Source organism: Mauremys reevesii, linkage group 10 (genome assembly GCF_016161935.1).
Source record: "Mauremys reevesii isolate NIE-2019 linkage group 10, ASM1616193v1, whole genome shotgun sequence".
Classification (NCBI taxonomy): Eukaryota; Metazoa; Chordata; order Testudines; family Geoemydidae; genus Mauremys; species Mauremys reevesii.
This window is the reverse complement of record NC_052632.1, coordinates 66424878-66439139: the sequence shown is the minus strand read 5'-3', so window position 1 is coordinate 66439139 and position 14262 is coordinate 66424878. Positions and strand designations below refer to the sequence as shown.

At 42.5% G+C, this 14262-nt stretch overlaps 1 protein-coding gene and 1 non-coding gene across 2 annotated transcripts in view; both read right to left on the bottom strand.

Annotated features, from left to right (window-relative positions):
• Positions 1-13108, bottom strand: part of ABCC1 (ATP binding cassette subfamily C member 1) — a 92026-nt gene extending 78918 nt beyond the window's left edge. The window contains 1 exon segment of the mRNA XM_039491803.1: positions 12958-13108. Within this exon segment, the coding sequence (XP_039347737.1) occupies positions 12958-13005 (48 nt within the window). The 5' untranslated portion in view covers positions 13006-13108.
• Positions 10216-10401, bottom strand: LOC120374168. Its single transcript, XR_005585908.1, has one exon. It is a non-coding gene; the product is annotated as a U2 spliceosomal RNA (small nuclear RNA).
• Positions 13109-14262: the final 1154 nt, after the last annotated feature.

The window sequence follows — 14262 nt, the reverse complement described above, 5'->3', positions numbered from 1 at the left end:
TATTTTTTGAACCCAGTTATACTTTTGGTCTTCACAACATTCCCTGGCAATGAGTTCCACAGGTTGATTATTGTGTGAAGAAATACTTCCTTTTGCTTGTTTTAAACTTGCTGCCTCTCAATTTCATTGGCTGACCCCTGGTTCTTATGTTATGTGAAGTGTAAATAATAATTCCTTCTTCACTTTCTTCACACCAGTCAAGTTTATAGACTTCTATCATATCTCCCTTTAATCATCTCTTTTCCAAGATGAACAGTCCTGGACTTTAGTCTATCCTCATATGAAACCCATTCCATACTCTATTTTTGTTGTCCTTCTCTGTACCTTTTCCAATTCAAATATATATTTTTTGTGATGGGGCAACCAGAACTTGTACACGCACATCTTAAATAATGTGTAATCTTATTGTGGCAAAACTGGGTTACTAGGCAACAAAATGGCAAATGAAATTCACTGTTGATAAATGCAAAGTAATGCACTTTGGAAAACAATCCCAAATATACATATAAAATTACGGGGTCTAAATTGACTGTTACCACTCAAGAAAGATCTTGGAGTCATAGTGAATAATTCTCTGAAAATATCCACTCAATGTGCAGCGGCAGTCAAAAAAAGTGAACAGACTGTTGGGAATCATTAAGAAAGGGATAGATAAGACAGAAAATATCATATTCCCTTTATATAAATCCATGGTACGCGCATATCTTGAATACTATGTGCAGATGTGGTTGCCCGCCCCAAAAAAGATGTATTGGAATTGGAAAAGGTTCAGAAAAGAGCAACAAAAATGACTGGGGTATGGAACGGCTGCCATATGTGGAGAAATTAATAAGACTGGGACTTTACAGCTTGGTAAAGAGACGACGAAGGGGTGATATAAGAAAGATCTATAAAGTCATGACTGGTGTGGAGAAATTAAATAAGTTAGTGTTATTTACTCCTCATAACACAAGAGCTAGGGGAATCACTAAATGAAATTAATAGGCAGCAGGTTTAAAACAAAAAAAAGGAAGTATTTCTTCAGACAACGCACAATCAACCTGTGGAACTCCTTTCCAGAGGATGTTGTGAAGGCCAAAACTATAACAAGGTTAAAAAAAAAAAATTAGATAAGTTCATGGAGGATAGATCCATCAATGGCTATTAGCCAGGATGGACAGGGATGGTGTCCCTAGCGCCTCTGTTTGCCAGAAGCTGGGAATGGACGACAGGGGATGGATCACTTCCCTCTGGGGCACGTGGCATTGGCCTGTGTCCGAAGACAAGATACTGGGCTAGATGGACCTTTGGTCTGACCAAGTAGGGCCGTCTTTATGGCATTATGATTTTTCTTCCTTATTATCTATCCCTTTCCTAATGGTTCTTAACACTTAGCTTTTTTGACTGCCACCGCATATTCTCGGAAAACATCCAGTCAACTATCCACAATGACTCCAAGATCCCTTTCTTGAGTGGTAATAGCTATTTAGACCCCAATCATTTTGTATATACAATTGAGATTATGTTTTACAATAAGAATTACTTGGCATTAATCAACCTTGAATTTTATTGACCACTTTGTTGCCCAGTGATGCACTTTGTGAGTTCCTTTGTATCTCTTCACAGTCTGCTATGAAGTTATCTATCTTGACTAACTTTGTATGATCTGCAAACTTTGCCACCTCACTATTTACCCTCTTTTCCCAGATCATTTATGAATATGTTGAATAGCACTATGGTCCCAGCAGATACCCAGAGGAGACCACTATTCACCTCTCTTCATTCTGAAAACTGAACATCTATTCCAATCCTTTTTCCTGTCTTTTAACCAGTTACTGATCCATGAGAGGACCTTCCCTTTTATCCCAGGAATGCTTACTTTGTTTATAAGCCTTCGGTATGGGGCCTTGTCAAAGGCTTTCTGGAAGTCCAAGTATTTTATATTGACTGGATCACCCTTGTCCGCATGTTTGTTGACCCCCTAGTAGATTGGTGAGGCATAATTTCCCTTTACAAAAGCTGTGTTTTGACTCTTCCAACATATCATGTTCATCTAGGTGTCTGATCATTCTGTTCTTTGCTATAGTTTCAAGCAATTTGCCTGGTACTGAAGTTAAGTTTACCCTCCTGTAATGGCCAGGATCACCTCTGGAGTCTTTTTAAATATTGGTTTTCCATTAGCTATCCTCCAGTCATCTGATACAGAAGCTGATTTAAGCAATAGGTTACATACCAGTTAGTAGTTCTGCAATTTCATATTTGATTTTCTTCAGAATGCTTGGGTGAATACCATCTGATCCTGGTGACTTATTACTGTTTAATTTATCAATTTGTTCCAAAACCTCCTCTACTGACACCTCAATCTGAGACAGTTCCTCAGATTTGTCTCCTAATAAGAATAGCTCAACTGTGGGAATCTCCCTCACATCCTCTGCCATGAAGATGGATGCAAAGAATTCACTTAACTCCTTCACAATGGCGTTGTCTTCCTTTAGTGCTTCTTTAGCACTGTGATCATCCAGTGACCCCAATGACTGCTTAGCAGGCTTCATGCTTCTGATGTCCTCAGCACAGGATTGAGTTCTCAAAATACAAACTGTGGTGGAAGACCCACTATATTCAGAGATATTGTATTTCCAGGAAGTTCCCACCAAAGTAAGAAGAATTAGAAATAATTTCTGTCTTTAATCAAAGAGGCAATACTTTTGGCTGTGAATAACCTAAGTAGTCCTTACATAAAATAAGCAATGTTTCCTTTTTCCTCTCCTAAATTCAACCTAGGAAATCAGCAAATTATCAGATTCTACCTCCCAACAGAAAAGCTTCTCAGGATGGATAAATTGAGACTCCAGCATTGTTCCTGGCAAAAGCAGAAGAGGAGATATTGGGGAAAGGCTCAGGTTAGCAGTCACCCTATCCACCATTTAATTTTTCAAACAATATTAAAGTGAGGCAGGCATGAGAAGGCCAGAGGTAATTTTTTTACCCTTCCCTTCCAATACACACAGACCAAATGCAAGACGATTTAAAATGTAAAATAGTTTGACTTAAATGATATTTGATAGATCACAACAAAAATGTAAAGAAAAATTAAACTGTGTTAAACTAAAATTGGAGACAATAATTTTGGAGGCAATTAAACATACACCTCTAGCTCAATATAATGCGACACAACACGAATTCGGCCATAACGTGGTAAAGCAGTGCTTGGGGGGGTGGGATCTGTGCACTCCGGTGGATCAAAGCAAGTTCGATATAACGCAGTTTCACCTATAATGCTGTAAGATTTTTTGGCTCCTGAGGACAGCGTTATATTGAGGTAGAGGTGTAGTAGCTATTTAAAAATGTAACTGTACTGAGGCTGTCTCAACTGTGTGAACTCCCACTTACCATACACACAGAGCTAGGTCAGCGGCTACACAGTGCACAGTAACTTCTAGATCTGCTTTGACAATACTGCTGGTATTGAACATCTAAAAGCAAAGGGGAGCTGCTGTTTTGCATTATGAAGTAAAAGTTAAACTGCATTCATAAATTAATGACACTATAGAAAAAACTATCTCAAATCAAACGGGATTTTCAGTTTAACAGGACCCTTCAAAAAATGACACTGAGCTGAAACTTGATTAAATTCACACTCCAAGCATGTTTTAAGTTCTTAATGTACTGTAACCCTTTTACTCCAGTGTAGAATTATATAAAATGAGTAGCAAAATTATCTGTTGCCTTCTTATATTATTCATTGTGAGCTCTGAAACGCTGACTGAAGGAAGAGAGCGAGAAAGAAACAGTGCCCTTATGAAAAGGGAATTTGGTCTGAGGGGAAATGAGGGAAAAACATTGAGTTCTGCAAACTAAGTTAGATACAAGTAAAAATTAAGATGCTGAGTAGTTGAGCAAAGAAGAGTTAAATAACAAACAGGCAAAGAGTAAACAGGAAGATAAAGAACAGGTATGATCTGGAGAAGTTTCAAAGATGGAACATGAACTGAAAACTGATCCCGTTTAAAACACTACTTGAATGTACAGAAAAATATCTGGCAGGATTTAGAAGGATTATTAACATGCAAATTAAGGAGGACACTTGCTTACTTAAAAGTGCAGAAATTCCAAGATATTTAGATCAGAATTCCTCTATTAAGAAAGAAGCAAACACTGCTGAAATAAAGCCTGCATCAGCAACTTGACAGTACTCCTCTCAGGCTCCTAATTTTCCACAAAATGAAGCAGTTTGCAGCTGCTCTCATCTTTACTATTGAGGCATACCCTACAGAGAATGCTGTAACCTGAAAGGCCTTCAGACTGCTCAGATCAAACTGAAAGCAAATGTTGGGACCTACACAAAAACAAACCACAGCCTGAGGCAGACATCCAGCTGCAAAATTTCAACACACATTTTAAGTTTGGCAAAGCAATCAAACACATGGCTTCATAATGGTAAGTGTTGTATAACCTTATTATCCGGTACTACCAGCTCTGCCTGCAACACACATTAACCCAATTTAAATGGAGAGTAGACAAAGTTGTGACAAACCAACATAACAAAAAAATTCCTTCAGGTTAGTTAACAAGGTCCTTAAATAGTGTCTTTATGAGGGAAAGATTCATGATCTGCTGTCTTTTTGTTGGTAAAAGTTATCTGAACTGTTTAACATTAAGATATCCAATGTATTCAAAGCAATTTTCAAGGGTGTTTTCAGAGTTACAAATGTGGAGATACAACCACATGTAAAAGTATATTTCTATATTCTTCTTCCAACTAGCACTGACCTTAAAGTCCCTCTAGTAATCCTTTACCCTTGCGACTCTGGCTATCTTTTCAATACACCATTATCTGTCTTTCCATGTTCACTTTTTAATTTTAGCTTTGCGATTCTATTACTTCATTTTCAAGGAATATGTAGGCTACCTGATAAGATTAAAAACCTGACAGAATCAATTCAGGCTTTCAACCTTTCATGGAAAATAATGCAGTTACAATTTATTAATGCATAATATTTTCTGTAATATCATCCCTCAAGTTCTTGTTATTTACTAACAACTGAACCACAAACCTCACTTAGGACAGTCAGATTTCAGATTCCCAGGAGCCAGAAATATAAACTTGATTAAGATAAAAAGATATGTTAATATCATTTAAGCTGCAATTAAACAATGGTTAGAGAGAACTTTAGTTATGCCATTTAGGGAGGCCATCTTTAAACTTACAGGGTTACAGCGGCACAGCTATATCAATATGTAGCCGCATTATGCCAATGGAAGAGGGCTCTCCTGTCGACATCATAAAACCAGCTCAACGAGCAGCAGTAGCTATGTCGGAGGGAGAGCATCTCCCACCGACAAAGCGCTGTGCACAAGAGCACTTGTACCGGCAAAACTTGTGTCGTTCAGTGGGTGTTTTTTCACACTCCTGAGTGGGACAAACGCTTTGCCAACACAAGTGCTAGCGTAGACAAAAGCAACACAATAGATCTAGATAAGGATTCCCCAGCAATACACTTGAAAGACAACAGGACAAGCTGTTAGCTTCAAGGATCTTGTCTCCAAGGAAGATGCAAGTTTGGTTTGCCAAACTAGCAACCTGGAGATCAAACAAACATTAAAGATTTAAAAAGTGCTTTTCAGAAGAAGGGGTCTCTCGTCAAACGCTATGTAGGGAGACTGACAGAGAAAAAAAAAAGACATGGCAGAGTGAGTCTAAACAAGTAGGATCTTCCCATTTCCAGCACAGGGCCAGCCTTAAGGAAAAAGCTAGATATACATACATTATGTTTTATTGTTTTAAGATCTGCTTGTCTGTTAAATGTTTTTGTTCTAAATAAACAACATCTTCCTTTAAGGAGTCTGTCTGGCGACTGTATTAACCCTGTCATTGCTCTGTGAAGGAACAGAACCACTGGGTGTTAGCCTAAATCTGACCTGCTGATGTAATCACAGTTAGTACCAGGGGACTGCAACCCAGGGCACAGTCAGAATGGAAGAATCTGTAATTTCATCTGGAGCCAGGTGACAGTTAAGATACGTCTAACCAGCAAGCACGGGCCCCGACAGCAAGTCTTGGAGCCTGGGTCTATAGATTCAGGCTTGCAGTCCTCAGGAGCTGTGTAGACGTTCAAGGCTTGTGATCTAAAGCTCAGCCCCCCTTCGTAGGCTTCAGAGTCTTGGCTACACAGTTATTTTTAGTGCTGCAACACAAGCACGAGCCTGTAGACCCACGCTATGAGACTCACTGACACAGGCTGATGCATGCTGTGCACATGTAACCATAAAGAATTGAGACCTACGAGGGACGCATTCAATGAGAGCAAGAGGGATCAGAGGTGCAGTTTGCTCAATAAATTTTTCTAGGTTTCCTAGGGGAATCAGATAGGGAACAGAACAGGGAAACAGTGAAGGAAGGGGGACCTCCATGACTTTAAGATTAAGATTAAATAAGCTAAGATGGAGGATGAGGAGATGATATAGTAGAGTCAATAATTTAGTCAATGTTATCCTGGTATGATATAATATTTTTTTTTCCAGAGGTTGAGAGAGAGAGTCTTGCCCCATGTGCTGCTCGGGGACCGCCATATTTGGGGTGGGGGGAATTTTCCTCCAGGAAGATTGGCTATGTGGCTGGGTTTTTTTTCTTCTTCCTCCCCCATGGGGCAGGGTTCACTTGCTTAGGAGTGGGTGGATCGGCTTATGTGGCCTGCATCTTGCAGGAGGTCAGACTAGATGATCATAATGGTCCCTTCTGATCTTGAATTCTATGATTCTATGAATAACTGAAACAGTTACTTACAAATCCTCTACACTAGTGTTTTTGGGATGTTTCCCAGAGTTGCACTACTGTACCACCATTTCAGCTTCATGGGTGGCAACAGTAGTGTATTCAGAGCCCAGACATTTTTACCATGAAGTAAAACAGAGCAGTGAAAATACCCGTCAAGTGACTACCCTAGTCTTACACTATTGTCAGGGGGTAGCAATGAGGAGAGATTTTCTGAAAATAGCTACTGAAGACAAGTGCAAAAGGGAGATGAAATGGAATTCTATGTGCTTTATTGCAAAGAGTACTGAATATCCCTGTGACTGGTGCTCTATTCATCACGTTATGGCGCCTCCTCCTGGTCATTCTGGGGAACAGCTCACCAGGTCAAAGCCATCCCTGCACCTCTGTCTTTCTGTCTGCAGCCCCCTCTCACTCCAGGAGCTGCTTCGGCCTCTTCATTACGCAGCCCACAGGCTAGGTCACTATCATGGTTTCCACCCCCCTCAACTGAAGGGGAGGGGGGGGGGAGAAGAGGTCTCTTCTCCCAAACAGGCTCAGGCAGTCTTCCTATGCACTGCCCCACCCGTGCCACTTCCCCAGTCGCTGGTTGGGGAACCCAGGCCTGCCCTCTACTCCTGGTTCCAAGGGTTCTCAACCTTTTTCTTTCCGAGAGTCCCTCCTCTCCCCCCGCCCCCAACCTGCTACAAAAACCCTGTGCCACAGTACTCCTGTTCTTTGTGCCACAACTGTTTTTCTGCATATAAAAGCCACAGCCAGTGTTAAGTGGCAGCAAGCAGTGCAATTGCCCAGGGCCCCACATCACGGGGGGCATTGCAAAGCTAAGTTGCTCAGGCTTCAGCCTCCGCTTTGGGCGCTGGGCCTCAAGGCCCTGGGCTGCAGTCCCACGCAGTGGGGCTTTGGCTTTTTGCCCTGGGCCCCAGTGAATCTAAGGTTGGCCACACTTGGAGGACACCCTGAAACACGTTCGTAGCCCCCGGACCTCTGGCTGAGAACCACTGCAAGTCTGATCCACCCTGAACCTTTCTGCATTTCCGAGCCCTTTCCTAACCTTCTGGCTCTCCCTTCCTTCTCTGGGTCTCCCAGCTTCAGCACTCCCTCCTCCCAGGGAGCAACTACAAGCTACATGTCTGTGCAGCCTCCAAATACTCCTCCCTCTTCCCAGAGACCGACTGCAACCTGTCCCAGCAGCCCCTTCTGTTGTCAGCTTCCTGTTCCTGCAGATGGGAGCTACTTCTAATGAAGGTTTCTCTCTGAGTCTTTATTCCCCCAAGCTTGCCGCTTAATAGGCTAATTGGCCCCTCTGGCCTGCCTTAATTCTTTCAGTGCAAGCGTGGAGAGGACACCCCATCACAGCAGCCACTGAAGTCAACTGAAGCTGAGGGCACATAGTCCTTTGCATGATTAGGTTCTTCTATATGAGAAGAATCCAAAAAGCAGGTGACCACACAGAAATGGATGGTGCAAAGTTAGGAAGACTGCAAGGGATTTCTAATTCTCAGGAAGAAAGAAGATGGTAATGAGCTACCTATCTCCATGTTTCTAGAGCATCCGTCAGCTTGGACAAAAATTCCCCTCCAATACCTTGTGGCATCCACTAGTGACTTATAGCCTCTTCTTCCCAAGAAGTGACTACATTTCAGAGAAGTTGTATGATCTTCCATATACAGTTTGAAATACTTTAGAATCAGAATCGCTATTACTAATTGTTTGTATGAAAGACATTTTTAAAACTACTTTTTTTTATATAAAGCCATGGAACAAAGATGTTGTTTAAAAATATATTACACATCTTTTGTTTCTTGGTGATGCAATGTATTTATAAAAAGGGGCATGACTCACTTTGCCACCTAACCTGTTGATTTACTTCAGGGAGTGAAAACTGAACTGAAGAAAAAAATTTGACAGACTGTTTCACAACAGATAAGCGCACAGACAGGGCTCATGTTTTACCAGAGTTTTCAAACAGAAAGGATGTAACCTATAATCTTTTGAGGTTTTTTCCTAAAAAAGTTATCTGATCCACAAATTCTATTCAAGTAGGATTCTTTTTAATGGTCAGCCCTAAGGATCAACCTTTCCACACTGGCAATTGTATTTTTTGAAAAATACTGAAATGACTGCACATTTTTTTCAAGTCAAGGATTTCACAATATGGACAGAATTCTCACCAAAGAAACATACCAACAGCAGAGTTTACCAATAAAGAAATCTGCCTTTATTCACAAAAAGAAAAAATATTTAACTATTCATAATTTATTATTCATTAAAATCAATATTAATTTTTAAAGGACTGCAATTTAACTCTAAAAAGGATATGATCACAAGCAACCTTTACCTTTTTAATTAAGGCCACCAGATCACAGCTTAGAAGACCAAGCAGAAAAAGAATTTGTCCTAGTACTTATGCTTTGGAACAAATCCAAGAACCATGGGAGTCTGAAATCCTCCAAGTGATTGCATGTTACCCAACTAATTAGTAAAAAAAGTGATACAAAGGCATACCCGTCAATCCTGAAAATAAGCGCTATAACTGAATTTTTCATTTTGCATTTGCGATATTTTAAGTTATGAGAAAAGTCAACAGGTAGTTACAAACCTGAAAAAGAAAAAGTTCACACACTGTATGCATGTGCCTATTTCTAACCAAATCAGGCAACAAACTCTAAAAATGTACCCAATATCTATTTGCTCAAATATAATAGATGGGGGGGGATAAATACCCCCCTACAGCTACTCCCTTTCTTTGCCACCAAACAACATCTCCTGCTATTTAAACAAAACAGTTGTGTGCTGTTTATTATGTATATGCTTAACTGTAAAAATGTCAAACTTTTTCTAATGTAACAATGTTTGGATAGCTGAGCAACAAAACAAGATATTTGTTGAATATCGCCAGTATTGATAGATAATGTATTTGCTGAATAGTTTTTGAACAGCTATTGAGCAAGACAAACACCACTAGAGAACAAACAAATTTCATCAGTACTGTTGAATTATTTATCTTACAAATTCTCTCTTGACGTATCCAATCAGCTTATTATCTGTTCAAATACTATTTGGCTGATACGTGAGTTGACAAATATGTGAAATTAATGGATTTTTATTTTAGTTCTAGTCACTTAGCCCTACTTACTAATGTATCTTGCTTTTGTTATATTTCTCTTCTCTTTGCTTTAATAGTCAATATATTTTCCTTCATTTCTTTCACTGTTTTCCTCTTTCCTTAGTCTCTCCCTGCATTCCCACTTCTCTCCCCCTTTATTTTCTTACATTGTCCATTCTAGCGCCACCTTTCCACATTCTCTATATATTGTACTTCACTTCTCCAATTTATACCCTTCAGTATCTTTCCCACCCTTTCTGATCAAATCCATGCATTGGGCTTGAAAACTTTACCAGACACCCAATAGCCAGAGCAATAGCAATAACAAAGCACAGCAAAAGCTAAAGGCCAATATTTTGTTTTCCCCACTGGTCCTGGAGACACTGCAATACCAGGTCAATGCATGGGGTGGACAGAGCAAGCTCCTATTCCATCCCCTTGTTTTAAAAATCAATTTAACATACAGTCCTCAAATAAAGGACCTATCAGATATTAAACTGATAAGAACAGACACTACACTTTTATCTTAGCTCCAAGGTAGATTCCTAGCTACTACAAGGGCATGGGTGTTGAGTCTCTGCTTCTCAACCCTTCTCACCACTCACTCTCTGCTGCAATGGAAATTTACAAGCTGCAGAAAAGGCACTGAAGTGGTATGTCTGCAGATATATCAAGATATGCCCCATACCTACACACTGCATTGTACACAAGTGGCTCACATGTGGGAGGCTACCTTCACAACCATAAGGACTAGAGACTTTTTTTTAAATGAAAACTTATGTTCTGCAGAAGTTGAGGGCACACACCAGGGAAAGCTTCCTACTTGCCATGGGAGAAGGGTTTTTTCAAGCCCCACTCACAATTTTAATACCTCTTGAAAATTTCAGGAAAAGTAGAAATAAAAGCAAACGCTCAATAGCTACTTCAAGTCAGCCCAAAGAAAGTCCTCTGAACTCATCTACAAACAATCTAATGCACTTAATGCAAACTGGTAACATTTTCAGCAATCATTAATGTTACCATTATAACCTGATGAGTAACACAGATTACTACCTCAGAAGGGTGTATCTTCCCAGGAACTCTCTCTCACTTCAAGCAGGTTGGTTTAGCAACTGCTCCAGCTTGCACAAGAACTGTTTTTCAGTAAGCAAGGCAAGTTCCCAACTTGCAAACTCCCAATGAACTACAAGTTCAACACTAGTAAACCCTTAACTATTTACAAACCTTCAACAAAAAGCATGTCAGTTATATCTATTTATATGACTGAAGGTGAGAATTCAAAGCTGTGATTTATCTGACCAAAGCAGGAAACAGTTATTACAATGACCACATGTACACACCACTCTATTTTGTGGCTAGTACCCTGAATACTTATTGAGTCTACAAGATACCACATAAATTGGAATCATAGAAAGATAGGTTGAAGTGCCACTAGAACGGGGTTTCTCAAACAGGGGTAGCCACTTATGTAGGGAAAGCCCCTGGCAGGCCAGGCCGGTTTGTTTACCTGCCCCGTCCGCAGGTCCGGCCGATCGAGGCTCCCACTGGCTGCGGATCGCCGCTCTGGGCCAATGGGAGCTGCTGGAAGCGGCGGCTAGTAAGTCCCTCAGCCCGCCCAGCTTCCAGCAGCTCCCATTGGCCCGGAGCGGCGATCGTGGCCAGTGGGAGCCGATCAGGTAAACAAACTGGATGGCCGTCAGGGGCTTTCCCTACACAAGCAGAGACCCCTGTTTGAGAAACCCTGCACTAGAATCTAGGATTCTATATTTGCAGTAGCAATTGAAAGCCCCATTCAGGATTAGGGCTTCACTTGATCCACAAAGCAAGTGTTTTCTTTATTATCGCCGGTATAAAGGAGAACATTCCCATAAACTTCTATTCACACCCAAAGTTGCTTTGTTTACATTACATTCAAAGTGACATCAGGCAAGTGAACTGTACATGTCTGATTAGATCAAGAGACCAAATGAAAGCGAAACCAGAGAAAAATTCATTAACAGCAGCTTTAAGGGCAGGGACCATGTACATATAAGTGTTTGTACACTTAGCACAATAGAGCCCCGATTCTGACTTGCTACCAGAATATTAATATTTAAAAAACAATACATAGCAGAGAACCATGTAACCAACCATATTGTAATGATTTGGAGAACCAGAATGTAGCCCATGTTCTAATTACTCAAATATCCAGACTGAAAGTGCATTTCAACATAAAACAGTAGTACAGAGAAAGGTGGAAGGAGAATCAGAGTTTGGGGCATGAAAACCACAGCAATAAAGACAGAGGAACCTTTGCTACTTAACTTTTGAGATACCACCAAGCGCCACCCATTCTAATATACATACTTAACACACGCAATCTAATCTCGATGAGACAGGAAATAATTAAAAGCACTTTTTTCCTCTTAACAGATATCACAATTACGGTAGCACAGAACAGGCAGCTACTCAATAAATGTGCTCTGGGCATCACAATCTCCTTAGGTGAGGGCTTGTTATTCCATAAGCCTTATGTATGTGATGAATGGTACAGGCTGCTTTACCGGCAAAGCCTGAGAATGCAAGTGCACTCACCACCACCTCATGCGGCCAGAGCTGCCCTTGGCCTTCCAGGAGCTACCTAAACTGAAAGTAGGCTTAGCCTGGGTGAAATTACCAAGATCTTGCAATGAGTAAATACGTTTAGCAGACAGTCCTATGCCATCAAGAAAAGCACACTAATCAGTCACAACCCCATTTACCACCCCAACCCTTTACATAACTATTGACAGGGCGAGGGAACAACAACAGGCATCAGCCAAGCTCTTGATACCCCACGCTTCCGCTGGATGGGTGGGGGGAGCCTCTCCCCTTTCTTGGGCCAAGGGCCCTGCACCTGCTCCCGTTGGGGCCCTGCAACCCCCCCGTGCACTCCCTTCCTGTAAGGGAAGCGGGGGCTGCACCCTCCCAGAGAGGGCCTGACCCGGGGGAAAGGCTGCGCCCCTTCTATGAGGGCGCGAACCCTGCCCCCCTGTGGGGGACCCCCGCCGGGCGCTGGGTCCGGCCCCAGAGCACGCGGCGGCAAGGGACGCGCGGCCGCAGACCCCCGCGCCGCTCTTACCCAGAAGGGCTCCGAGCCGCCCTCGCTGCACAAGCCCTGGATCGCCATGGAGCGCGGCGGCGGCTGGGACTGTCCCCCTCCACGCTCTCCCTCCTTCCCGGGCGGCGGCGGCTGAGGGAAGTGGGGAAAGGCGGCCGGGCGCGCCGCTGCCACGCTCCCTGATTGGCTCGTCGGTCACGGGGATGCCGGGCCTGCTGTGCCGGCAGATCGCCGCGCTGGCCGGCCGCTGGGGGCGCCCTACGCGCTGCGGGAGCCGCGGTGTATCTGCCCGGTGGGGGCAGTGCGCACGCGGCCGGTACAGGGTTCCCTAGGGTGCGGCTTGTAGCGTGCCTGCCCTGCCTACGCGCCGCCCCGCTACAGCGTCAAGAGACTTCATTCCGCCTGGAAATGCCATTAGCAATGCACTCTTCATTAGGCAGCATTATGGGGCCTCATTACTACCCCCCATGGGGCACACCCCCAGGGTAGCCCGCCCTACACCGAGCGATACAGTACGTTTACCAGGTGTCGATGACACCTCAGTGCCCCTTAGATGCAGCGTGGCAGTGGAGGTTTGCAGAGCACCTGCTGGTGGTCCACCCTAAGCTAGTGGGTCAGAGGATGCTGGTGCTCCCTACTTTCAACTGAGAGAAATAGAACTGATGGAAGGAGTAAATTAAGGGCCTACGCCATTTCCCACTGAAGTTAGGGGAAGTCTTTCTAGTAGCTTGATCAGGATTTGGATCCGGCCCTGCATGAAGAACCCGTGTAGTTCGCATACCTTACTTTTTTCAAAACAGACCAAATACTGGCCTAAAACCCGTCTATCTGCACATACTTTCCACATTACATTTCCAAATGTTCAGTGTAAGCAAGTGCTGTAGTTGCCACGTTTTTAATAGTGAATGCAAGAAGATGTTATGTACTCAAACATCTTCAGTATTGCTCCCAGGTAGAACAGCACACACTATGTCCACTGTTCTATGCTACCTTATGTACACTATACAGCCACAAATACAACCAGGAGTCCGGTGACACCTTAAAGACTCACATTTATTTGGGCACAAGCTCTCATGGGTAAAATTTCCCTTGTAATGTTTTATGGATTTAAGGTAAATAAATTTGAGATGTGTAAGAATATAGATTAACCCCACTTGTATTACCTGTAGTTAATCAGAAATCTTCATATTCTCCAACAGCAACACATACCATATCTTGGTTTCCCCTTACTTGTCTTATACTTAGATAGCTCCAAAACCCTTCGGGGGAAATAGAGATGTACTGTATAACCACAGACAATAGAACACTACTGTGCCACGCAGCATG